Source organism: Hoplias malabaricus, chromosome 3 (assembly GCF_029633855.1).
Source record: "Hoplias malabaricus isolate fHopMal1 chromosome 3, fHopMal1.hap1, whole genome shotgun sequence".
Classification (NCBI taxonomy): Eukaryota; Metazoa; Chordata; class Actinopteri; order Characiformes; family Erythrinidae; genus Hoplias; species Hoplias malabaricus.
The window spans coordinates 15,667,334-15,692,828 of NC_089802.1; the positions used below are offsets into that span (position 1 = coordinate 15,667,334).

The window sequence follows — 25,495 nt, forward strand, 5'->3', positions numbered from 1 at the left end:
TTAGGAAGCTGCCGTTTGCTACTTATTCTGACTTTTCTTAGTCAAATATTTATTTCCACTTTAAATGGGTCCATTTATGAGGCTAATATCTTCACCAGCATTTTATTCAAATTCTCTATTCCACCTTAAAAATGTGGCTAGGCCGAAGTTAGCTTTTGAAAAACAGGTCTCACACCTCATTTTCTTTCTTTAAATCATCAGACTTTAAATCAGACTGTACATAGCCTTCATTAGCACTCACTTTCTTCACATAAAACAGACAACCCATGGATTTACACCTTTAAAACTGCCTTCTATTCCTTATTTTCCTAGATTTAACCACAGGAAACACAGACTTTCCATTTCTAATCCACACATATGCCTCTGTACTTCACTAAGATGCCAGAAAATCTAACACAAAGGTGAAAGAAACACAGTTGAAATGGGGCTTGGCAGAATAAGCTTGAATTTAGCTGGTTGGGACAGAATAGTGTATTAACACTGCTATCCTCAATGCAGTAGTCTCATTTCAGAACTCAGACGGAACTATACAAACAAGATCCCTTGGGTAGGACTCCTACCGCTACCCCTGGCTCTGCTGTACACATAATCTATTTTTAGAGAGAATTATTAATTAATGATGCACCCATATGAGAATCCTGGGCTGCTGCCAGTATACAGTGTTTTTGTGTGTATTGTTTGGTGATACCAGTGCCAACGCATAAATGATAAATGCTAATAAATATATAAAATGTGAAACTAGATCCAACTGGATCAGCATTATAGAGAAACAGAAACATATCATATGTTCTTAGAGGGGCCCAAACATGCAATAAATGATTAACATGAATGTTTTAGCACTGTAGACCTGTAGAGATGTACTGGGAGTGTGATAAAAGGATAGGTTTGGATGGAATGGTGCCCAAGCCGCTGGAGACTTTCAGGGAAATAGGCAATAAATTTGACACAGGCGGCGGAGCTTGGAGTCAAGCCCTAAAGCACAGTGACAGAGGTGTGGCTGGGGCTAAGTTACTCCTCTCACTCGATCAGGCTCATTACCTGTCTGCATCATCCTACAGTAAAATTCTTGGGAGGGGGGGCATACAAAAAAAAAGAGACTTTTGTGAACTCTTTTGTGTGTGTCTTTGTGTTTAGTTCATTTTTAAGTTTAAAAGTGTGTGTAAATATGTGGTTATAGCCACAGTCATATTATTAGCATAGAGTTTGAGGTCATGATGGTGTCAGTTTTGTTATATGCTCCAGCTTGCCTATTTTTCAGTCCTCTAGCTCCATAGCGTAGCATTTGAAACCAGGAACTCTGCGTCATGCGGGGACTATAAAAGAAAGTGCTCTTCAGTTGAGCTGTATCCTTCACATAGTTCTGTAAAGCTCTCCAACCTTGCATCCATCTGTATGAAAGCACTCGTTAGTGGGTGGAGCTTGAACAGGTCAATAGTTGCTGGAAATGATTAAATCCTGTCTTTGCAGTTAATGAAGAGAGAAAGGTTTAGGAGCGATGAGAGTTTAAAGCAATTACTGTTATTGCACTTAGTGCACAGATTGAAGAGCCACATGAAGGATCTTTAAAGAGGATAAGATTTTAAACACATCTGAGACTCCCATGCTCACAGCCTTCAGCCTTGGATTATTTCACCATCGCTAATAAAACATGTGGTCTCTTATACTGCACATATGCTTAAATAAATCAATAAATAATACAAATAATGGCATCAATTTAGATAAATCTACAAATATAAATGTCTGCACATGGTGTAAAATCTGTTTATTTATTATGTTCTTACATAAAATCATTAATAATTATTACAACTCGTAGATAGAAAATCATCGTTAGCCTCTGTGTTGCACTGCTGTGAGTTTAGAAACCAGAATGCATATGTCCTTGTGTCCAAAAGCTGTGACTTCAAGGGGCACCTGTTACTGAGAGAGGTGAGAGGTCTGTTGTGTAAAACACTGTAGAATAGACATGGAAAAGCACTGTACATTGCATGGGGTTTGGTTTGAAGGAGCCACATATAAGTCTAAGGTCACCGTGCTCAGTGTTTAGTAGTTAGTATAATTTAGGGTGATATGATATTTTGATAATGACAATTATATTAAACTACAGGCGGTGTGGGTTAGTGTATATAATAGTGACATAATGCTGATGATGTGAAATAGACCAAACCACACATATCCCGAGTAAACTTCACCTAACGGAGTGCCATATTGTCAGTGCTATGTCACTATGACACACTGTGTCTGTGTCATTTCACAAGATAAAGACCTAATGTCAACTTGACATCACAGTTAGAAGATCGAACCCATATGACACAGAACCATTGCTGTAATATGTGTTTATGAAAGTTTGTGTGGGACTATGTAAATTACAGTGTAGGGCTTACTGTATGTTCACCACAGACTATTTTTGGGATCATGTAGATTTTTTTTTATCTATTTATCTAATTTTTTTTTCAATCAAGTGTTTATTGGAGTGTTGGTTGTTTGGGGATATATTCTATATTTTTCTCCAAATGAACACTACAAGGATCAAATAACACAGTACCATTCTCCCCTGTCTAAACTGCCGGTTTTAGTCCCCTTTCCTTTATAAGAATGAACCACAGAGCTGTGCTCACTTGTGCTCACACTGCAGTATGGAATGATTTTAGCCATTTAATTTGGTTTCCTGTCCTTTTGACTGTATTATCAATAAGCACTTTGATTTCGTCACATGTGTTTGCTCTGTTTAACCCTTTTTTGTGTATGTTTTGCTGTGTTTAAAGTAATCTTTCACTCCAACATGAACATGTGTTATGATTAGAGAGACTCAGATGAGGAGATGGGACAATATTAAAGTCTTTACACTTTTAACAGCACAAAATCAGAAAGAATCATTTTATCCAAGGTTTTCTGACAGTGGCAGCCCACAAGAAATGACTGTTATTTTAAAGTTTGTGATTTGGGATGTGCTCCAGTAAAAAAAGTGGAGTAGATGTCTTACTAGATTAAAAAACACTGCCCTACAGTAAAGGGTTACCTTATTTTATTTATTTATTATATTTATTTACCTTTAACAAAGTCTGCTACACTACATGAGGTGAAGACTTCATAATGAATGGACAGTTAGAATTGGCACAAGTTTCCTTCTTCTTCTGTAAAGTTTCCATGTCAGAGATGCCAGTTTGTGGTAAGCCAATCATATTCCAATGTGTTTTCAGGCTTGCATTAACACTCTGGAGAAAGTCTGCATTTTTCTTGACCTAAAAACACTGCGCTTGAAAACGTGTGACAAGCGTCAGCAGCTCTTTATGGTCTGAAGAGTGTGTGAAGCGTGTGTGTGGACTCGTCTGGCTGAGACTCTGGGTTTGGCACTGCACAGTGTGTGTGTGACTGAGGAGAAGAGAACCCCTCCTTCTTCCTGTCTTTATTTACAGCAGGTTGAATGCCTTGTTTTCCCTCTTATCTTCAGTGGCTTTGAACAGCACCTGCGCCTTGAATCTGCACCATGGTTACATGGTGGTGACTCAGAGAAAAGACTGGGTTTTACTTCTCCCTCTCTCTCTCTCTCTCTCTCTCTCTCTCTCTCTCTCTCTCTCTCTCTCTCTCTCTCTCTCTCTCTCTCTCTCTCTCTCTCTCTCTCTCTCTCCTGCTCTGCCTTCATCGCTCATTCCCCAGCCTCCAAACAGCTGCTGATCCTCAGGAAAGTCGACAGACGCAAGAGCAACAGCTGTATGGTGCAGTTTTTATTATTGATGCATTTGACATGGTCATAACTAATTGTTGCTGTCTAAAATAAATGTATAATTTACACAGTATATCTCCAAAATAGCGACTTTTCAGAAGAAGAAAAAAATGTACTTAACATTTAATATAAGTTCACTAAAAGAGATATTATTTCTTGCATTTTTATTCCAGATCAAAAAACCCAGCTTTAGTACAGGTTTCTTGTGGCTGAATTTAGCAAAATCCTCACCACAGTGTTCCAGTGTCTACTGTAAATGCCTTCCTAAAAAGGGTAGGTAACGCAGGTGTCGAAATCCCTGTTCGGACCCTTCATTTAACAAAAGGCATGGACACACAATAATATACTGAGGCCACAAAATAAATCTAAGGCCACAAAACAATATTTTGAGGCCACAAAGTAATATGTGGGGGCCATGAAATAACATCCTACATTACATATAATAGCCACAAAATAATTCATTATCTGCGACCTCAAGAAATTATTTTGAGGCCACAATATAATATACTATAGCCTCAGTATATTACTTGATGGCCACCTTTAATTAAAATAATTTTAAAGAAGTTTATTAAAAGAAATGGAATTTCCAAAACCATTCATTAATTCGTTCATTGTCTGAAACAACTTATCCAGTTCAGGGTCGTGGTGGGTCCGGAGCCTACCCGGGATCACTGGAGGGGGCGCCAATACTTCGCAGGGTGACACACACTCACATATACTCAGACTCTCACACCTATGGACACTTTTAAGGTAGACAATCCACCTGGAAGAAACCCACGTAGACACAGAGAGAACACACCAAACTCCTCACAGACAGTCACCCAGAGCGGGACTTGTGGAGTTGTGTGATCGCAACACTACCTGCTGTGCCACTGTGATGGCCATTTATGAAACTAATTAAAAAAATGATTATAATACAATTCAAATATAATATGGTACAATTATGTTCCTGAATTAAAGGTGCTACTGAATAACACTGACGGTCGCCCAACAGAGACAGTTTATCTAAAAGAGTGTACAATACACATTTCTACACGTGTACTAAACTATGGGTGACCAGACGTCCTCTTTTACCCGGACATGTCCTCTTTTTTAGACTTCAAAAAATGTCCGGGCGGAATTTCACGAACGTCCGGGATTTTGTTTTTCTAGAGTTTACATAGAACTTCGAGAAGCGTTTCGTTCACAAACTAGTCCCGCCCTCCCCTACTTCGATTGGTTCGCTTGAGTGAGAAGGGGGCGTGGTGAAGTAGCCTAAAATCTTCTGATTGGACGGTCTGACTGTAGCGATACCGTTATTGGTCGATAACCTTCTCTGTAAACATTTAATTGGTCAGTCTGCACGTCAGTAGTTGTCCCCCACCCCTACCGGAGACGTGTCCTCTTTTTCAACATCTCAGATCTGGTCACGCTAACTAAACCCATCCTGACCAGATGTCCAAGTGAACACGGTTGGTCTCACTCTTTCTCTCGCCCATCAGTCAGCGTAGTGCTATCTAAAACAGGTATCTGTTAAATTACATATATTGCCTTCTTCTCCGAATGCTTTGAACTGCCCAATAACATTGTGTTAATAGCAGTCTGAAAATAATCAGTGGCTGGACTCAAATGTCTCTGAGGATGCATGTGCTAGAGTTCAAAATCCAAGCTTAATAACATCCTGTGATGTTAGCTAAGGGAAAAGTAAAACCAAAGACAACGTGTCTGAAAAATCTGACGAACTAATATTGTTGTACAATCTATCACAGTGGGACATGGTCCTTCATTCAGAGATACATTCATACATTTTGATATAGATGATGGCAGTATGGTGTTGAATCATAATAAAGCTATGGGTCTCAGTAGGAGGAGGCTGCAGGCTGTAGTCTAAAGAGCAAGGTGTGTAATAGATAATGAGTGCCAGAGCTTTAGGGGGAAAATGTTAAATGGCTTGGATAAAGTTATGTTTTCTACACGAGAGTAGAGGATCAAAGAAGTGTATCACAAGTGGGGCCTATTTATTGACTACTGCATTTTGTTGGGGCAAAACTTTCTGTTGAATTGGTTTTTGTGTGTGTGCTTCCTTAAGTAAAAGCTTAAGGAAAGGCTTATCTACTCACTGGTGATTACCATTTTAATAGGTTTACTTTTAAGCTAGGCCCTTTGTCATGTTAAAAAAAGGCATGTGAAAGGTGGAAGCCATTGAGTCTGACATCAGCACAGGATGAGTTTTGTGTGGCTCCTGGAAGAAGACTCAATTATGCAAGGAGTGCATTATCCGTTATCCTTTTTCTTTCCAGTGTTTTATATTTTTCTTTTCAGACACAAAATCCACCCGGAATGAGATTTGAAGAGCCACTGTTTCCCAGCTGAATATAAGGTGCATAGTTACACTGCACAGCATGCCAACATGGAAACAGCCAAGTGCTTCCTTGGACATCAGTCAATGTCATTCAGTAAATAAATCACCCCTGGCCCACCCCTTCCTCAGCACCTCTTTTAAACAGGGCTGCACTGGCAGATATGAATATGTATTGGTTGTGTGAGAAGAGGATAGACAGGGTTTATGAGGGAGCTTGTTTTTGAGAGAGAGAGAGAGAGAGAGAGAGAGAGAGAAAGAGAATGAGAGAGAGAAAGAGAGGGTCAGGCAAGGAATGGAAGGAGATTGGCTTGGAGTCTGGACCCATCACAGCCTTTAGGTCCATCAATAACAGTGAAGAGATGTGTCAGGGACGATCGGCCTGCAGTAATGAAGGGAGAGCTAGAGATGTGTGTGTGGTTGTGTGTGTGTGTGAGTGTTACTGGAAAAAGACCCTGAGAAGACCTCTGTATATTGTGTGTGTGGGTTTATGTGTGTGTTTGTTCATGTTTGTGCATGGATGAAGCTCAGATTTCACCAAGATGAGGTTAGCAGCGTGGAGGCATTTGTCTAGACCCAGCAGTGAATAAGAAGGTGTGAATTTTCCGGCAATGTGTGGACCTTGTGAAAGGAGTAGGAGAATGTGAATATCCTCGCATCGAGGGTACATTGGTTTGGTCTCAGTAAGGATTTGTTTGCTGGCCCACACAGTGAGCCGACTGAGAGAACTGCAGGGTCTTACAGAGTTACTGACTGATACACTGTGTTGAAACGCATTGACTGAGACCAGGTGAGAGGACTAAAATCTAAATAATTTCAGGTGCTTGAAAGGTCATCTCTTCTTTAGGAGATGTCTGTGTCTATTTTTATACAAACATTTGCCTGAACTTGTCTGGAAAGAGGAGATTTAGAAATACATAATTTTGTTAAGAGGAATGTATGTCTTGTAGAAACACCTAACTAGAGAAAAGCAGGTCAAAGGTGAACTTCATTTGGAGCAAGAAAAATAATTAAACTGTCAGAAGTGCCCTTGGAAAAATAGGTATTGTATGAAAGGCTTTTTAGACACAAAACCGAATTGACAAAGCTTTCATTTCAGGGTTATTACGTGGTCTCTGTACAGTGGAAACCTCTGTATATAACCTCTGTAAATATTCAACCTCTGTGAGAAAAGTATATGATGGGTTATGCCAAATATGGAAAAGACAAAAAGACGGTATCTAGGATATTTAAGTAGGTGTTCTCTTCAATGTTGTTCAAAGGTGTTCAATGAAATTAGACTCAGAAAAGCCAGTAAATGACAGTCAGGTATTTGTTCTGCTATTAAACTAAAATTCCTTGAAGTTGCAGTTCTGGTTTGGTGTTCTTCTTTTCTGAGGAGAAAAAAAAGAAAAATATTTCACCTACAATCTCCAAATTCGAAAACGCTAACATATACATGTTTAATATATATATATGTAACTCTTGACAAGGTCACAGCTGTTCACTGAAAACCATTCTAGGTGACGACCTCATGAAGCTGATTGAGAGAATGGCAAGAGTGTGCAAAGCTGTCATCAAAGCAAATGGTGGCTACTTTGAAGAATCTAAAGTATAAAACACAAAAATACACACACACACACACACACACACACAGATATATATATATATATCTGTGTGTGTGTGTGTGTGTGTGTTTTATACTTTAGATTCTTCAAAGTATAAGTATATATATATATACTTTATTTTTTCCCCCATGCAACTGTTCAGTACCCACAGTACACTAGATGTTCCTAATTATGGGAGCAGTTAACACAGTACAATGTTTCTGCACTGTAATCACCACTGTGTTTCTTCACCCATTATAAGGAATAAGCACAAAGGGGAGTACAGAAACAGTACTGTATATATTTGAGCTCTTGTTGTGTCTGAATCAGTTAGATTTATTTAAATTCTCCCATTGTTGTATTGTTTATTCAACAATGTTGTATGTTTTTACAAAAAATCTACAACATATATTTGAGTCTTTGTTATTTTCCACTTCTCCATATTTTACTGTGAGGATACATTCCTAGCACAAAACCAAAGTTAACCCAAGTACACCAAATATACACTGGGTTACAAAGAATTTACCCTTATATGAATCAAGCTCAAACTCCATCACCTTCAATTCTACTTTCCAAAACCACTGCAGCAACCTAAGCAGCAGTACATTCTTAGCATGCCATTTCTCAGATTCAGACAGAATGAAGAATGAAGGATTTCCAACATGATTGGTCAGTTTCTATTAAATTGTAAACAGACACAAAAATCCAGCATTTACACATGGTGATGGTAGATGACGTATCTCACATATCTCCACCACTCTTCATAGTCTCAGATTTGAATCACTTTTAATCTCATGATGAGACCGAATCAAAAGTTCATGCTCTACACATTTAGACACATTCTGCACTGTATTATCACAAGGATGTATATAAAAACATTTAAATTGAGGTGCAGACACATTTGTAGATGTTTATAATAATAGACTTTGATCTAGTGTAGAGTGTACCATTAACGCTAACAGTCCATGGATAGAAAGTGAGTAACACACGGGATTTTACATTAGCCAAAACACCTAAAAGATATCAGAGAATAAATAGTTAATTAATATTATTGGACAGAAAATCTTTTAGGGTCAGGTTTGGGTGTTTCTGCTTGATTATTAGTAGAATAACACCTAACAAAGTGGAAATGACCAACAAATATAGCGTTAGAGGACTGTGCGGGGTTTTGTGTGAATAGGCTAAGTGTGCCTGAATGATCAGTTGTGTTGTGTGTGTGTGCACATCATGTGGGCGCTATTAGTCAGCACGTAGGAGTGCATACTGCCAAACACCCACCCCTATCCCCTGCACACCCACACACACACACACCACTGTCTCCTACCAACCTCACGTCCATTTTCTCACCGTTAATTAAAGAGCTGAGTGTTAATTAAAGTCAGAGTCATGCTCACTACCCCTGCCTTCCTCAGACAGGGGAAATATATCCATTCACTCCTCCTCCTGCACCACTTTCCCCTTTCCTCTCTTCAAACTCAACACCTCTATCTCTCTATCCACCCCCCCCCCTCCCAACTCCATTTGTCTCTATGGAGTAAATTAACCAACAGGGGGCGCAATTAATGAGTCCAAAGTGCACATTCATTAATGATAATAAATACTCATGAAAGCACATGTGCACATGCATTTATAACCTTGTTTACTCTCTTGTACTCCCAGGCTCTCGTGTCCAAATCTCAGTTCCTCTTCGAAGCAAAAGCTCTTGGAGAAAAATCCTGCATAATATTAGGACCCTCATGAATATCCTTTTTAGCAACTTTGGATTGCACCAATAGAGTTAAGTAGTAATCTGGCTTTGCACAGGAGTCTGACCAGGATGTGGTTCTGAGTAAAGATGCTCCCTTTTGACAGGATTTTAGAGGATCAACTCAATATTCATCATCTGATTTTTTTAATACCGTAGCTCTGATCTCGCAGCAGAGCATCTTTTTCAAGAATCCAAATGTGACTCATGAATATAAGTAGTACTGATTTGAGATAATGAGTAAAAATAATCACAAAAACATACTAAACTATTCTTGTTTTGCAGAATTTGAATTCAGTGATATGTATATAATGTATAATCAGGAGCTTGTTCCCAACTGCCTGCAGTAACCACCTCAGCTCTTTTGGCAAGGCTGTACACTAGTGATTGGGACATTGCCATGAGGATTTTATTGCATTCAGTCACATCAGCATGAGTGAGGTCAGGTCCTAGTATTTGAGGATTAGTTCTGGATCCTAATCAAGCAATACTCCATCATGCCACAGAACTGTGTTTGTATAGTTCATGTGCATTTTTTTTTTTAATAAAAAAGCATTAAAAAGCTGTTTCCCAGGGAAATGTCCCTGAAACATGCAACCTCATATCTGACTAACCTTTGTGTCATGTAAACAGTATACACGAGCTGAGTAGTTTCACAGGGATAATCTTATAAATCACAATCAGGACAGGCAGGGGATAAAACACAGGTAGTCAAACACAATCTTAAAACAAAGAAACAAACCATAGGGTCAGTTCCGTAGATACCAAGCAATAACAACAAGGCTCAGAACGTTGGTAAGGTACACCACTGACTTTGGATAGAGTTGCTGAACCACAGGGGTTTAAGAAGCAAAGCTAATGAGTCTCTGAGTAGCTGCAGCTGAGAATCTTTGACAAGGGACAGAGCCAGAAGGGAGCTAGAACAGGACTGAAACCTTCCCTGGGTGAAAAGGTTTAGTCCAGATTCCCAGGAGGTAGAATCAATGATACATGCCTGAAGCTGTGTGCAACTAATGTGTGTGATGCACATGCTGCTACTAAAGCCACCTGGATGATGTAGGGTAAGTATTAGGGTGATGTTCTGTGTTCATTTTAGAGTTAGGGTAATAATGAGTGTTGGGGTCTGAGTTAGGGCGATGCACAGTGTTGAGGTTAGGGTTATGGTTAAAATGATGCCTAGTGTATAAATGTTTTAACGTTTTTTCACCATATTACATGATAGGTGGAGGGACAATATTTCTGTTATCAGTGCCAGTGTACTCCTGGTGTACAAAGGTTAGCCCTCCATGAAACCTATAACTCACAAGTCACATTGAATGAATATGAATAGTACTGAATAGTGCACCTATATTTTTTTAAAAAATGAGTACAAGCCAGTTCCATGAAGTGCTTCATATTTACCAGGTTGTGTTTAACTAAAATAAAAACATTTGATGCTACATATAAGCTACATAGAATCATTTTTTATGATTTTTTGCAATATAGAGAAGCAGCATTTAACCATGCAGCTAGCTATTTAAACTTTCAGATGGTTCTTTGCACTGTAATTATTTTGTATTAATGTACTAGTTTTCCACCAAATGACATGACTCCCTAAGAAATCAATAATGAATCAAAAATGAATAATGTATCTTTTAGTTGAGTATAGCCCTGGAAAGAGATGAGGAAAAACAGGCCTGTGACTGTGACTAAAACGAAAAATTCAGTATGCCGTGCAGCCACCCTTCAGTAATCAGCATGTATGTGGCTGTGTGCTCATAATCATGTGTTTGTTTGTTCAAATCCTGTCAAGGACAATTATTAACTAGGCCAGAATGTTTTGATTTATTAGTCAGTATAGAGTATCCCGGCCCACAAGCTTCACAGACAATTACTAGCTAAAAATGGGCATTACACAAGCCAAATAATTAGCACTGCCATTCACAGAAATAATTACAATATTACGGAGACCTTATGGGAGCCTTAAAACAGGCCTTTAAATATGTAATACATTTCAAATTCTAAAAAGGCCTAACATAATATTGTGACATTTGCTTTGAAGCAGGAATACATAGCATATATAAGCAATGATGCCCTTTACCAGACGTGCACATAAAGGGACAGTAGAAGATTAAACCCCCCTCTAGCTCCAAAACAGAAAAAAATCTTTCAGAGGCCTTTCCACTACTTTTCACTGTTAGCAAATTGCTCTTTACAGTGTGTGATATGTGTATGTGGTGTAATGTGTGATACATGAAGATGCAGATTAATTAAACAACAAAGAATAAGAGAAAATAGTTAAATAAACCAGATAAGGAGTGAAACAGACACTGTATAACAGTGAGACTGAGACAAAAGCAGGAACAGTGACAGATAAACACCAAGGAACTAAGTCTAAAACAAGCAGAGGCAGAGAATGAGACAGAAACATACAGCAGCTGAGAGTTGGGCAGAAAATGGCCAACCAAAGATAGATAAAAGGGCTTAGAAATGCAACACCTGAGAACAAGTCACATGACACAAGAATAGGGTGTGGCTAGAGATCACAAGAGGAGACACAATTATACATGTATGAGAACATTTGTGGAAATAGATATTAAGCTTTTTTAGGAAATGAAAAAAAAAGACAAGAAAGGCCAGTTTAATATGAATCTATTAATTATGCGCTTTAAGTAGGTGAAAAGATCATGGCACTTTGAGTAGGTGCTCACAGTGGTCAAATGAGTAGTTATCTGCAATGGTTTAAATAAGTCAAGGAGCACTTCTAGTAATAAACAGTGTTTAGGGCTCTAATAATGCAAAGTATAATATTTTGTTTTTTCATTCAGCACTGAGTGTTTTCTTCTTCTGTTTTGTCCTCAACTGTACCATCTTCTCACTTTGTTTTTAAACTTCTCAGCTCAGTAGTTCTCAGTGTGTTCTTGTGCTTAGCCTGGGCTTGTTTTTCTCATTTTCAGTTTCCACTTTGCCTTTATTTTTTAAAAAAGTCCAAATTGTTCATGTCTGTCTACAGCCTCTGCTTACATCCAGTAAGTAATCAGCTGAAGCAGTGGGCTTTTGTTTACGTGGATTGCACAGAATCACTTTCCCTTCCTGGTAAAAAGGAGGGAGCTCTCCGCCATTCTCACCACGCTACACTGCTGTACACACCCTTCTGTAAGGTTAAAGCAGATCGGCAGCTCTGACTTGACATTATTTTCTTTGAGATGATTCCTCTCTCCATGCTGTGTTCCTCACTGAAAATGCACAGCGAGGGCGGACATTTTGCTGTAGGCAGAATGTCAAATAGCCCTGTTAAACCAATTAAATACGAGGTTTTCCTTTGACATTTGTGTGAGCCAATAATAAAAGGTATAACTAATTCAAAAAAACATATATTTTAAATAATTTGCTCCAAAAAGGAGGAGTATTAAGCGTCCACTCAGGCATAACCCTAGTGGGAGGACCAGGAGCTGAAAAACTGAAATGTTAGTCCTAAAGTCAGACGTCTGGCCACTCTAGCCTGCTGCTCATTTCTGTTAGAAACTTTTCCTTGTCTCTAATAAATGACGAGTGGTTTCTGAGCTATGCTCTGTACATCTGTAAAATCTTTTAAGAGTCTTACAACACAGAAAAAGTGACAAAACCTTTGGCCTGAGTATGTTGTGTTTTGACGCGGATGAAAGGGAGAATTTAGCTCATGTTGTCAGTAGCATGTGACTCAGAGTTAAGACGGCAGTCTGAAGGAAGGATGAGATGGAGGTTCGTCAGACTCACCTGTTCTGAGCTCACTGATATAACGTCATCTTGTGTGACTGTAATTACATAGCGAAGTCGTTTATTCTTATGCTGGCTGTGTGTTCTGGCTTTTTTTCCTTCATACGCAGCAGTCACGGCACTGGGAGCCAGACACTCAGACAGGCTTGTGCACAGTCGGCCGATTGCCTGTCAGCCAGGCTGCTCTGGAAATTACGAGAAATGAAGCCAGATGAAAGAGCATAAATTCTGCCATGGTGCTTTTTCGGCTCAAAAAAAACCTGGCAAGTTCATTCTGCTGGGTCATATTTTTTTAAGGCTTGACGTCTGCGAGCTTATTCTTTTGATCGCTGGTGAGCATTGTTGCTAACGTGCATTAGGAAACCTGTGATCGCAGAAGTTTGTGGAGGTTTGAAGAAGTGGATTTCTCCTGCTGTGTTAAAGAACCTAGAAGCCATTTTTACCCTGAAGAAAGCAAATAATATTTATGGAATTGATCTTCCATTTTTCTATGATGTGAAGCTCATACAAAATGAAAAACCAAACTGCCTTATAGTCCTGAAAGGACCCGGATTTGCTACTTGAAATTGGTCTCCCGCACTGGAGTGGCCATGCTTTTTAGGTTTAGTGCAGAATTTCTGCATCCCGAACAGTCGGTGTCAGTTTAATAGTAGTTATAACATGAAGAAGAATCATTGGAGAAAAATAGGCTACATTTACATTATGAGTCACACATTTCTTTGATATGACTCTTTTCAGGGTTGTGTAGACATATCAAATCCGATTATATACGTGCACCTAGTTCAAATATGTATGCAACATTTCTTGATTTTTTTTTACGTCTGCACCTAGAGCTTTCACCTCAGCCAGCACCGGCAGCACTACAAAACAACAATGGCGGACAGGCTCAAGCTGCATCTTAAATAGCACCATACATCCTACATAGTGCACTTTTATAAAACTGAATCTACTACACACAGACAGCACACTAGATCAACTGCAAGATGTGAAGCTTAAAGTCGATAATAAAAGGTTTTATAATTTATGACCTATCGTATGCACTATATAAGGTGTAGGGTGACATTAGAAACTGTGCCGATGTCTTGGTACAGCAGTAAAAGCAAGCTGACTGGCTTTTATTCACCTTCTCATCTTAATCACATACTGACAAGCTGTTTGCTGTCCTCCCGAGCAAATGTGATACACCCATGAGCTACTACCACATCTGTTTTCTCAGTTTTAATTCAAGATGTGTCACAAATATGGTTCTGTTGTTGTTGAAGAAAGCAACATGCATAAAAGTAGTTCACGTTCATGAGTGTGGACATTACAAACAGATACAGACCACTTACATTTATTAATGTAAATCAACACAGGCAAATAGTTTTCGAGCAAAAAAGTGAATTAATGAATGAGGCTTGTAATGTGCACTTAGCCACAATGTATTTTAAGGGACCAAAAATAAAATGGGCTGATTTGTAAACAAAACTGTAGCAAATCTACTGGGTAACTGCTATTTACATGTTTACAGACGGACCTCCAAAAGCTGGAGGGCTGAGAGAAGACCGAAAATGCAAGGGAAAAGGAAGAGAGAGGGAGTGGGTGGGCTGAGGGAATTAGGAATAGTGCTAAATATCTCTGGAACAGCTGCAGAATCCCAGAGATTGCTGGAGGACAGCTAGTAGTCTCTGTAGTCTCCCCCTACTTATACTGTGCTCTAGCCTGGACGCCACTGTCTCTCACGGATCTCTCAGCAAGGGCCCAATCAAACGCCTCCAACACCCATCCAGCCCCACAGCTCCTCGGGGAAGTGACATTAGTGTCGAGGCTGTGTTATCTGTGCAAGTGCAGGCACCACAAAGCTCTGGCCAAACCCGCCTAGTCGTCCTTCTCCTCTCCTCTTCTTATGCCTTCTCTTCTCTATTCACACAGCCCCACATCCTGCTTACTGTTTACCACCAGCACATTTCAGCTCCTCGGTCTCACCCTGCTTCCTTGTTACAGTGAAGGGGAAACAAGGACTAAGTCACTTTGTTTGGGTTATTCTATATACTTTCAGTGTCAATATCTGCTTGAGTTTTAAGTTTATAGTGTCTTCTGACATATATTCAGACTCTTGTCATTATTTCCTAAAGGATACAGGGTGTCAAACACTTCCATAGCATTCACACTGTATTCAGTATAATAAGTAAATTAGAGACATTTTAAAGTATATAACAGTTGTGTGTATCCATCCATCCATCCATTATCTGTAACCGCTTATCCAATTTAGGGTCGCGGGGGGTCCAGAGCCTACCTGGAATCATCGGGCGCAAGGCGGGAATACACCCTGGAGAGGACGCCAGTCCTTCACAGGGCAACACAGACACACACACATTCACTCACACACTCACACCTACGGACACTTTCGAGTCGCCAATCCACCTGCAACGTGTGTTTTTGGACTGTGGGAGGAAACCGGAGCACCCGGAGGAAACCCACGCGGACACGGGGAGAACACACCAACTCCTCACAGACAGTCACCCGGAGCTGGAATCGAACCCACAACCTCCAGGTCCCTGGAGCTGTGTGACCGAGACACTACCTGCTGCGCCACCGTGCCTAAAGTTAAGAGAAGCTGGCTTAGGACCAAATGATTTATGGTTTGATCCCCTCAACTGTAAAAAATAGGCGGTGGGGGGCTGAACGAACAGTGCTGTCTACTCCCTCAACATTCACCTGCTGGGAGGGCTGCCCACCACGCTGGGTATTTGATATTAAGCATCTGTAGGAAGTGGAATTTTTACACACAATTATGGAATTTATTCACACAATAATCCAGAATAACCAAATACTGTTTCTAAAGAAGTTGGTGCAGCTCACAAGGCCTTTTCAGCCTCCTGACATGTACCAGGGAGAACAGAGCCTTTGTCTTTCCTGCTCCAGACTAAGGACCGCAGAATCTGCATTATGTAACTTTTGCAGAAGGGTAGGAAAACAACCAACAAACCACCACCCCACCATCACCACCCTACCCCCATCCCACTCACCTCCTCCCATTTCAGGAGAGTGCTGTAAAAATAGATTGCCTTCTCTTCTGCCAGAAGTGACTTTGAAAGGAATTAATGTGTAATATAATGTATAGACTAGGTTCTGTTTCATATATTTTTAGAAGTATTACAGAAATTCAGTATTTCATTTTGTGTGAATGGAGGATAATTTAACTGCCTCTGAGGACGCTGCAGAATGCTCCGCTGCCTCTGATTTAGCTTCTGAAGAAGTACTTTCCTGCACATTTGGGTTATATCTACTGCCTCAGAGGAAGCTGCAGAGTGTTATACAATAAAATACCCGTTTATGGCACAGTATTTGAAAATCTCCGCCCAATGCTTTATTAATTAATCACATTCATCTCCTCCTTACGGCTGGTAACCAATTACATTCCTTCAGCCTCAAAGGCAACATTGCTAGCAGAAATATTGTAAGTAGTGATTTTGCACAAGTGCACTATTTATAGAGATTTATTTGTTATGCAGGTCCATCAGTGATGGTTTACATGGAATAGGCAAAAAAAAAAAAAAAAAAAAAAAAAAGGAATGAAAAGCAGCAACAAGTCATTTGCATGTGCTCTAGATTTCTCAGAGGTGTAATGGCCAACAGCAGCTTTGCAACACAGTGCTCATGTTATTCATTGCAGCTCTGTCAACATTTGTATACATATACTTTTCATTATTTATTATTATGAATATTTTCTTTCTTTTTCAGTAAACAAGTACCAATGCAAAAAATAATGTGTATGGATATATGCATCATAAAAGTATTAAATGCTAAACAGGAGAATTTGAATGTGTTTGCCCTGTTTACAAAGAGAGATCAAGAGTAGAAGAAAACATGCTTTTTTTAAAACAAATACGCAGGCAATTTGTAAAATTACTTGCTGACATGTTGAGATCATTTCACTGGATCAAATGGCCAGGAACAAAAGCTTGAATAACTGAGCTGAATTATCTTACATGGAAAGTGGCAGGTAAGATCGTTTAGCTCTTAAAGCAAGCCACTAAATGTATTGTCTACATCAGAGATATTTACACTTGTTACAGCATCCTTGTTTTGTAGAGCAACGCCTACATGATCTCAGTCTCAGGATAATGGATAATGCTCTCTCTCTCCTCTGTTGTAGGTGTAAAGAGGGTTACCGTGGACTTCGCTGTGACCAGTTTGTTCCTAAGACGGACTCCATCCTCTCTGATCCAAGTAGGTTTTGCTCATCCTACATTACTGATTTTTTTTTACTGAGAAAACCCTTATATGTTTTAGTTTGGAAATACACACACGCACACACCCCCGCATTACTGAGGTTAGAATAAATACCACATTATTGAGCCAGAATCACCTCGATGCCCTCTTGGCAGCTCTGCAAAGTTTTGCATCAATGATGAAAGAAACCCTTTTTTTTGAAAACCAAACATGAATAGAGCGTTTACCTGGGTCTACTTCATATTTCCTCTCTGTGTAGTTTAGATTTTCTTCAAGCTTTACAGCTCTCGTCCCCCGGAACTCTGGGGGCTCCTTCTCCATTTCCCAAATCAAATACTTAAAAAGCAGCTAATTAGGCTTCACTTTAAGAGCTAAAATTACCATTACTTTGCAGTACTGCAGAGTGGAGAGAAAAAGCAGCCCCTGGTTTTTAATCGCAAGCATTTGCATGCTGTTTTCTCACTGAGAGGGCAGAAATCTTACTGTTCGAATGCAGCAGTTTCTATGCTTTCTCAAAGTGCATTTTCTCAAGAGTCTGGGGTAAATCTATGGCCTGATCTGACATGAAGCCGGTGGCTTGTGATTGTGATTGACTGTTAGCATGCGAGCATTTTTCAGGTTGGATTTGTCTTCCTGTCACGTGAACACAGCACCAAGAAAGGCTGTAATTATCTTGCTAATTTAGGTCGATGCTAAAATCATTAGTTTAGAAGAGTGAGGGTTGATTGGTAAGGAGGACGTTTGGGGAAAGATTAAGAGGGACACTCGCTAGCGGACTTCGGAGGAAGTTCATAGACAGATCGCTGATTTATCTGTCCTCAGGAGTGTTTGCTCTGTCAATGCAATTTGGGGGAACAGTTCTCTGACATCGTCCAAGGCAAAAGCAGCCGGTTCTACGACCCAAGACGGCAAGACTGCAGAGAGTTTTAAAAGACAAGCAAAACAGAAGCTTAAAAAAAAAAATCAGGTGTTGCTTAGGCGGGGATTTCTCAGAGCTATTGTGCGGCTCTGAAGGCACAGTGGGAAGCAGAGAGGAAAGCAGAACTAGTGAAAGGAGCAGAGACATCCAGCATGAATCTAAGACGAGGCTCTTTCTGTGAGAGGTCTATGAATGCTTTTCCACTTACGGAGTGATCTTTTACAGTGGGTGAGATAGAAACCTAAACTTCCATTTACGGCTGTTTGAAGTTGCCGACCCTGCTGAGTGGCTGGTAATAGAATCGCGCTGTAGCTCCTCCAGCAGACCCCAGCACTGCGTCTCACATTCGCCTCTGCCATATCTGATTCTTTTCAATGGGAACATTCACTGCCCTCTATCTATCATTACCAGAGGTGGAGCTTTCTCTGCTGGCAGTAACCATCATCTCCTCCATAGCTACACCTCCACTATCTCCTCCTTCGCGCTTCCCTCCGCCCTCCCGCTGACATTGTTTAGCAAATCCAGGCGCGGCAATAGCAGTTCGCCTGGAGTTCCAAAGGCAGCAGATGTGGGTGCACCCTTCAGAATCTATTCTTTTCCTCCCTTTCCACACTGCATTGATAGAGACGAGCAAGTTAATCCAGATTATGTGCTTGATTTACAATCCTGCCATGAAAACAAATACAGTGCGCCACAGAGCGGCCCTCATAAAGAGAAACCTCTCTGCCCAATATATCATGTCAGATTACACGCTTTGCATTCTTCCAAGCCCATTATGTTTTCAATGTATCTTTATTCCACCCTGTTGAGGACACTGTGTGTTTGGTTCTCATGCTCCACTGGCACGCTCGGTGTTTGTTTGTGGGTCAGTGCATCTTCATTCACTTAACCCACCAAATGAACCAAGAATCACCCCCCCCCCCCTGAGGCCAGCGAGCCTTTATCTGCTCCCCTAGCTCTTTATATCCTCAGGAATTCTTTTCAGAATCTGTTATTGCATACTGTTCCATTGAATATGACCCATCAGCCAGCTTTTTAGTCTGTATATTGACTATTGTTAAAGACCTCTTACCTTCCCTAGCATAGCCCTGTCGTCTTGCAAGAAAGAACACAGTATGTGTCCAAGTCCATTCAAAGCTACAGCACTGGCTGTGTATTAACACCTTAACCTCCATGCAGTTTGTGATGGTTGTGGTAGTGGGAAGGGTATGTACACAGCGATGGATCCACCAATATGAACCAGGCCTTCTGTTTCCCAAATATTTAGTAGTATTTTCTTCCCGTTGTCTCCAAAGTTTCAGATTAAATTAGACCACTATCAATAAATTAGACCACTATCAATATACTGACCTGCATTTTTTGTTTTCACTCGTGAGAATCTTTTCTATTTTGTAGTTCACAAAAGAACTATTATTGTTTTTGTTTCTTAACTCTCCTAACCCCTCCTAATCTTACATGTTGTAAACATAGTATGGAAGGTGGCATATGCTGGCATGAGTTTGTTAAGTAATAATCGCTTTTAATGGCCATGGCCTACAGGAATCAGCCATGACATTAATTCTACCTCCTTGTTCCAGCACTTATTGTTCATTTTATCAGCTCCGCTCACCATATGCCACTTTCTGCTTCTGCAATTACAGACTGAAGTCCATCTACATACTTTGTAAGCCCTCTTTCAACCTGTATATCAAAGGTCAAAGGACAACCCCTGATATTAGAAACAGTGTCCACTCACTGTCCACTGTATTGGTCCACCTTGTAGACATAAAAGTCAAAGACAGTAGCTTATCTGTTGCTGCACAGTGTGTGTTTGTCATCCTTTATTAGGGCTTTCAAAACTTGAGCAGAACTGTTGTGTCTGTTCCACTTTCACCACCATTTCAGTGTCACTGCAGTGATTTTACACCTGTGTCCGGAATTATATTTTGGCGCATAGTCTGCCATCTATGTCTGGCATCTTTTGTGACATTGTGAGTGTATCCTGGCTCTGGCAACCCTTGCTTTGTAGGCTTCAGTAATAAATGTTTCATCGTCCAATGATTACCTCAAAGAAGCAACTCGTTTTGCACATCACCATGACATCACCGAGCGGGGGTCTCGGAAGATGGGTTTGAAAAGACAGGCATACAGACAGTGTTTTCTGAGTTTGAGTTTGGCAACCTTTCAGAGTACAGACCGGGAGCAGTAGATTACTGTGGCCTCCTTTGTGGAGGAGCTGCAATCTTGCAAGGGTTGCAAGCTGCAGCCAGTGACTCAGGAGAGGCAGATTTCATGACTGGCTCGCTCAGGGGACAGCCCTAATTTGGGTATTTATCTCGGGGGTATTAGGCTATGTAAGCCTCACTCAGGCAAGCTTTCATCTCTCGCTCAAACTAAAAGGAAGGATTACGCCGGATTTTGATTCACTGCTGCTATTGTTTCACCACATGCCAGGTTTTAGTCCTTCCTGGCCCTTGATAGACGGTCGCATCATTGTCCTGGAGCTCCCATTCTTCCGGCACTTTTCTCCTGAGGTGCCCCCTGAGATGCCAGAGCCGGGGATGGTACAGTAAGCTTTATGACTCCTCCACACCGAGCCGAGCTGCAGAGAGCGGAATAACTGATGCGCCACCCATGTTTAATGATGTCACGGCTGCAGCTGGTGACGGCGCAGCGATTACCACTGGATGAATGTGGCTGTTATTGTGGGCAATCGCAGCCAGCAGCTGATTCAATGGTCATGCCGCACTGGCAGCGCCAACCAGAGACACCTCCTGGACCAGCGCCACCGTCTTTTGTCTCTGCGAGCAATGCTCAGTTTTTAAAAAGCCATTCGTTTCCCTGCACACGCCGAGGATTAAACACACACAGAATGGCTAGTGAGCAGAATGCCCTGGAATCGTGATGCCTGCACATCCATCTGTGTGCTGTGGCTTTAGATTCCATACATTCAGGCAGTTCTGGACAAGAAGATCAAATTATTAAGCTTATAGAATGTAGAATGGGAAGCTGAAATTCTTATAGGAAAATGCTTGGCATAGTATGTAAACACTGTTGCATAACCTGCCATTCACTCCCCTGTGCATACAATCCATAGCTGGATAATAAGCTGGGAGATCATCTACGTATTTACATACAGCATAATTGCATATACTTGCAGATGGCTTTAACTCACTAAATAAATATTCTGTTTAATTTGGTATTGTTATTGGGTGCATTCACTTGGGGGCAGCTGTGGACTAATGGTTAGAGAAGAGGGCTGAGGACTTGTTAGATTCCAACATCTAGCAGGAAAATTCAGAGCAGTGGCAGTGAAGAAAAAGCAATGTCTTCCTCCCTCAATCCAAAGTTGAGTTGCCCTTGAGTAAGGCACCTAAGCCCCAACTGCGCCCCAGGCCCCCAGAATGGCCACTCTGGGGGTGTTCCCACCTCCTCTAGTGCACTGTGTATGTGTGTTTACTGCCACAGATGGGTTAAATGCGGAAGACACATTTCAGTGTGTAACTGCACATTTAATATTTGATTTGTGGACATTTGTGGATGATGTAAGGTGCAGCCACACAGCTTCAGTGTCTTGAACATGAATGAATAAATAAATGAAGAAATGGCCATACCCAATGCCAAGCATAGGCTGAAGGGTCTCCATCCAACTGTAAAAGTTGGAGTGACTTTCTTGATCCATCCTTCAGTACCTGAGGTGGCTAACGTACTCAAAGCTGACTGCCATCAAATCCTCACAGCAATGTTCCAACATCTGGCCTTCCTGGAAGACTACAGGCTGGTACAACAGGGAAGTGGGGGGACAAACGCTCTATTAAAATCCTCACATTCTTTCAGAAGAAAGGTCGGATGAGCAGGTGGTCAGAAACCTTTGGTCATACAGTGCATCATCCTGTAGGTGGAACGTGGGCTGTTGAAGGCCTGTCAGTGGGTGAGAGGGTTTCCTCTCTAAGTGACTAGGCATACACCGCAGTGGAGGATGCAGCTGAGCGTTACTGAACGCAGGGAGAGGATCTACTACCATGTCAGCACTGTTTACTCTGTAGAAATAAAGAAATGGAGCAGAGCTTGATCTGAAGTGATTTGGATTGATGAAAAACACTGCTTTGTTCATCTGAAAGGTTAGATTTGCTCTGCCTGACATTACTCCAGGAATCTATTGGGCTTGAATAGAAGTGGTTAAGCCGCTTGTTACTGTGTGAAAGTGTGTTATTTTCGGCTGAATTTCAAAATCTCACGTACAGTGTTCATTTCACAGGCTGCAAATGTTCCCCAAAAGGCACATAAGCACTATTAGAAACTGACTCTCTGTCTGTTTACTGGGTTTTCAGTGTATCTGTGCAAACTTACAAGAGATGAGCCTGGGGAACAGACTTTTTAAAAGCTGCTTTAGAGTCAAACTCTGGTAAATGTCGGTCAGTCGCTCTTACGTAACAGGTTTGGTACGAGTTCTAATGCTTTCTGAACATGAAAAAAAATCCTGCATTCGGCAGCATTAACATTATCACCAAATCTACGAGGCTCTGTTATATACAGAGACCCCCTGAGAACTGTCTGTACTCTACAGAGACCCCCACAGCTGGTGACCCCATTATACCATGCATCAGACAGAGTTGTTAGGAAGTGTTTTAATACTGATCATGTTGTACTGCATAAGGAGTTAAGCAGAGAGGAGGGGGGGGCAGAAAGAATGGAAGAGAGAGACAGCAGTCATTAGAGAGATAGGAGAAAGGGAGTGAGAATCAGAGAAAAATTCCGCAAGAGAGATCAAGGAAGACATAAAATGAGACAGAGAGATTAATATAGAATGGAGGGGAAAAAAAGGGAGTGAGAAAGGGAAAGAAAGAGAGAATGAAAAGAAAGAGAGGGGAGAGGGAAAAAGAAAAGAAAGAAATAATGATTGAAAGAGAAATAAGAGGTGTTTGGGGGCGGGGGGTTGTGGAGTAGGAAAGATATTACCCGTTATTATTATAATATTAATTGTGTTTTAACTACCGCATTAATATATGCAGATTCCCTCACGCTGAACATTTCCACCCACCATGGAGTCAATTCCTCAGCTAACAGATGGGCTCCTGTCAGGGTCTGATTTTTCTTTTCCTCTGCAGAATGAGTGTCCACCAAAAAAAAAAAACTTCCCTGGGCTCGACCAAGCCCCACAGTCTATTTAAAAACCTGAGACCACCTCTGTCAGAAAAGCAATTAAGCGTGAGGGGTTCGTTTTCATTTAAATGAGATTATATTACAGAGCCATGAAAAAAAGAGGGGACTGTTCGCATGAAAAGAACACAAGTACTCTGCTCTTTATCAGTCCCTGCCATTCTGAGAGAGAGAGAGAGAGAGAGAGAGATGCATGCAATGAGGGTGATGACAGAGGAAGAGAGAGAGGCAGAGGCAGTTGGAAAGGGAGGAAAATAAAAGGGAAAGAAGGGGCAAAGAGAATAAAAAAGGGGCAGACAGGAGTGTGGAATAAAGATAGACAGAGACAAATGTAGAAAAACAGTGAAGAGACAGAAAGAAAGAGAGGAAAAAGGAACAGAGAGAGAAAGAGTGAGAGACAAGCAGAGAGAGACAGAACTGCTGAGATATACGGAGAGTGGGTGAGAGAGAGAGGGAGAGAGATTAAGCTGCAGAAAGAGAGAGAGAGGTAGCGAGAATGAGAGAGCACATAGAGCTGTTATCATGCACCGCTGGAGCAGACTTGCTTAAAGAGGAGACAGTTGGGACGGCGGCGGTGGAAGAATTAATAACAACTTGTGACCAGTAGAGACAATTATGAGCATCTCTTGGGTGTGGGAGCGGACACAGGGGCTTTTACAATGTGTATCCCCCCTCAGCCAATCAGTGCAGGAGAATGGCTCCAGTCTGGAGGCAGCGGCGAAGTGTGCGGGAGCTTGTTTTTTTTTTTTTTTTTTTTTTTTGCCTTTATCTTTATTTCTATGCGAGCTGTTTCACAGTAATCCCTGAACTTCCCGCCTGGCTCCCCCTGGACTGATCCAGACAAAGCTATTTGTGTTGTTGAATGGGTTTGCGCTGCAGGAATTTATTTATTTGTCCTTTTTTTTGTGTTTGTTTGTTTGTTTAGTTTCCAAACGAGGGATTTTGTTTGACAAACAGCTCTTAGGTTTGTTTTAGTACAAGAGTTTGTTTTTCCTCAATAGCCTTGATCACAGCTATCAGTCGACATAACAGAGGAGCCGCAAATGTGTGTGTTGGTTTAAAACAATTTTGAGTTATTAATTTTATTATTTGCATGAAATAAATATTTGTTTCTCTCTCTCTCTCTCTCTCTCTCTCTGTCTCTTTCTCTCTCCCATTTGAGCAGCAGATGAGCTGGGCATCGAGTTTATGGGTAAGCAGAATGTTTTTTTTATTATTATTATTATTACTCATCGTCTCTCACAAACACACACACATCCTGCCTCATTCAATCCATTTATTTTTTTTATTTGCTGCTTATTTTACAAGGCCTCTCCATTTGCACAAAGCACAGCTACAAATCGAACAGATCGAAGCATAACGAACGCTGCCTATTATTTAGGTACTGACTACAAAGCTCTGTCTAGCACATCAGTGTGCCCATAAAAGTCAATCCAGATTTTATTTAATTGAGCCGGATCCTGTAATAAAGCAAGACTGGGTCTTAGTGACGATACGTGGGGATGCTAGGGCCCGCAGTCAAAAATAAAATAAATAAATAAACAACAAAGCTATCTTCTTTTTCATCCCTTTCAGATTAATGCTGTTACATCACCCCAGACGCCTATTTTCAATATTCCATCCAAACCCATGAATGTAAAAGTTTGGGGACCCCTGGTCAAGACACTCAATTGGTTGTGTGTATTGTCCACAGAGAATGCATGGTTTATGCACTGACACATTCACAAACACACTCACACATTCCCTCAATCACTCACAATAACTTCAGTCTCACCTGCTCAGTCATGCTATCATCTCACTCATTCACGCAGTCACACTTGCACTCATTCATTCACTATACTCACAAACTGCTATATTTAATTATTTTGTTTCCTGGTTCACTTATTACAAATTTAGTTGAATATCTAAGTGAAAATAAGAACATATCTCACTGTCTGATTAAAAACACGTATCTCCAAAAAGCTGACTTTTCAGAAACAGGAAAAGGCGGTAACAATAACAGTAAGAGTAAAAGTACACCACAGATAACTCGATTTATACACATTACAACTCAGAAATGTAAAAATATATTTATTGTGAGCAAGTTGCATATGTAAAA

At 40.8% G+C, this 25,495-nt stretch overlaps 1 protein-coding gene across 1 annotated transcript in view; it reads left to right on the forward strand.

Annotated features, from left to right (window-relative positions):
- The window catches only part of nrg3b (neuregulin 3b), a 245,894-nt gene that overhangs the window by 195,796 nt on the left and 24,603 nt on the right, over positions 1-25,495 (forward strand). Inside the window, exons 3-4 of the mRNA XM_066665164.1 lie at positions 17,263-17,336; positions 24,563-24,589. Coding sequence (XP_066521261.1) covers positions 17,263-17,336; positions 24,563-24,589 — 101 coding nt within the window. The remainder of the gene's footprint in view (positions 1-17,262; positions 17,337-24,562; positions 24,590-25,495) is intronic.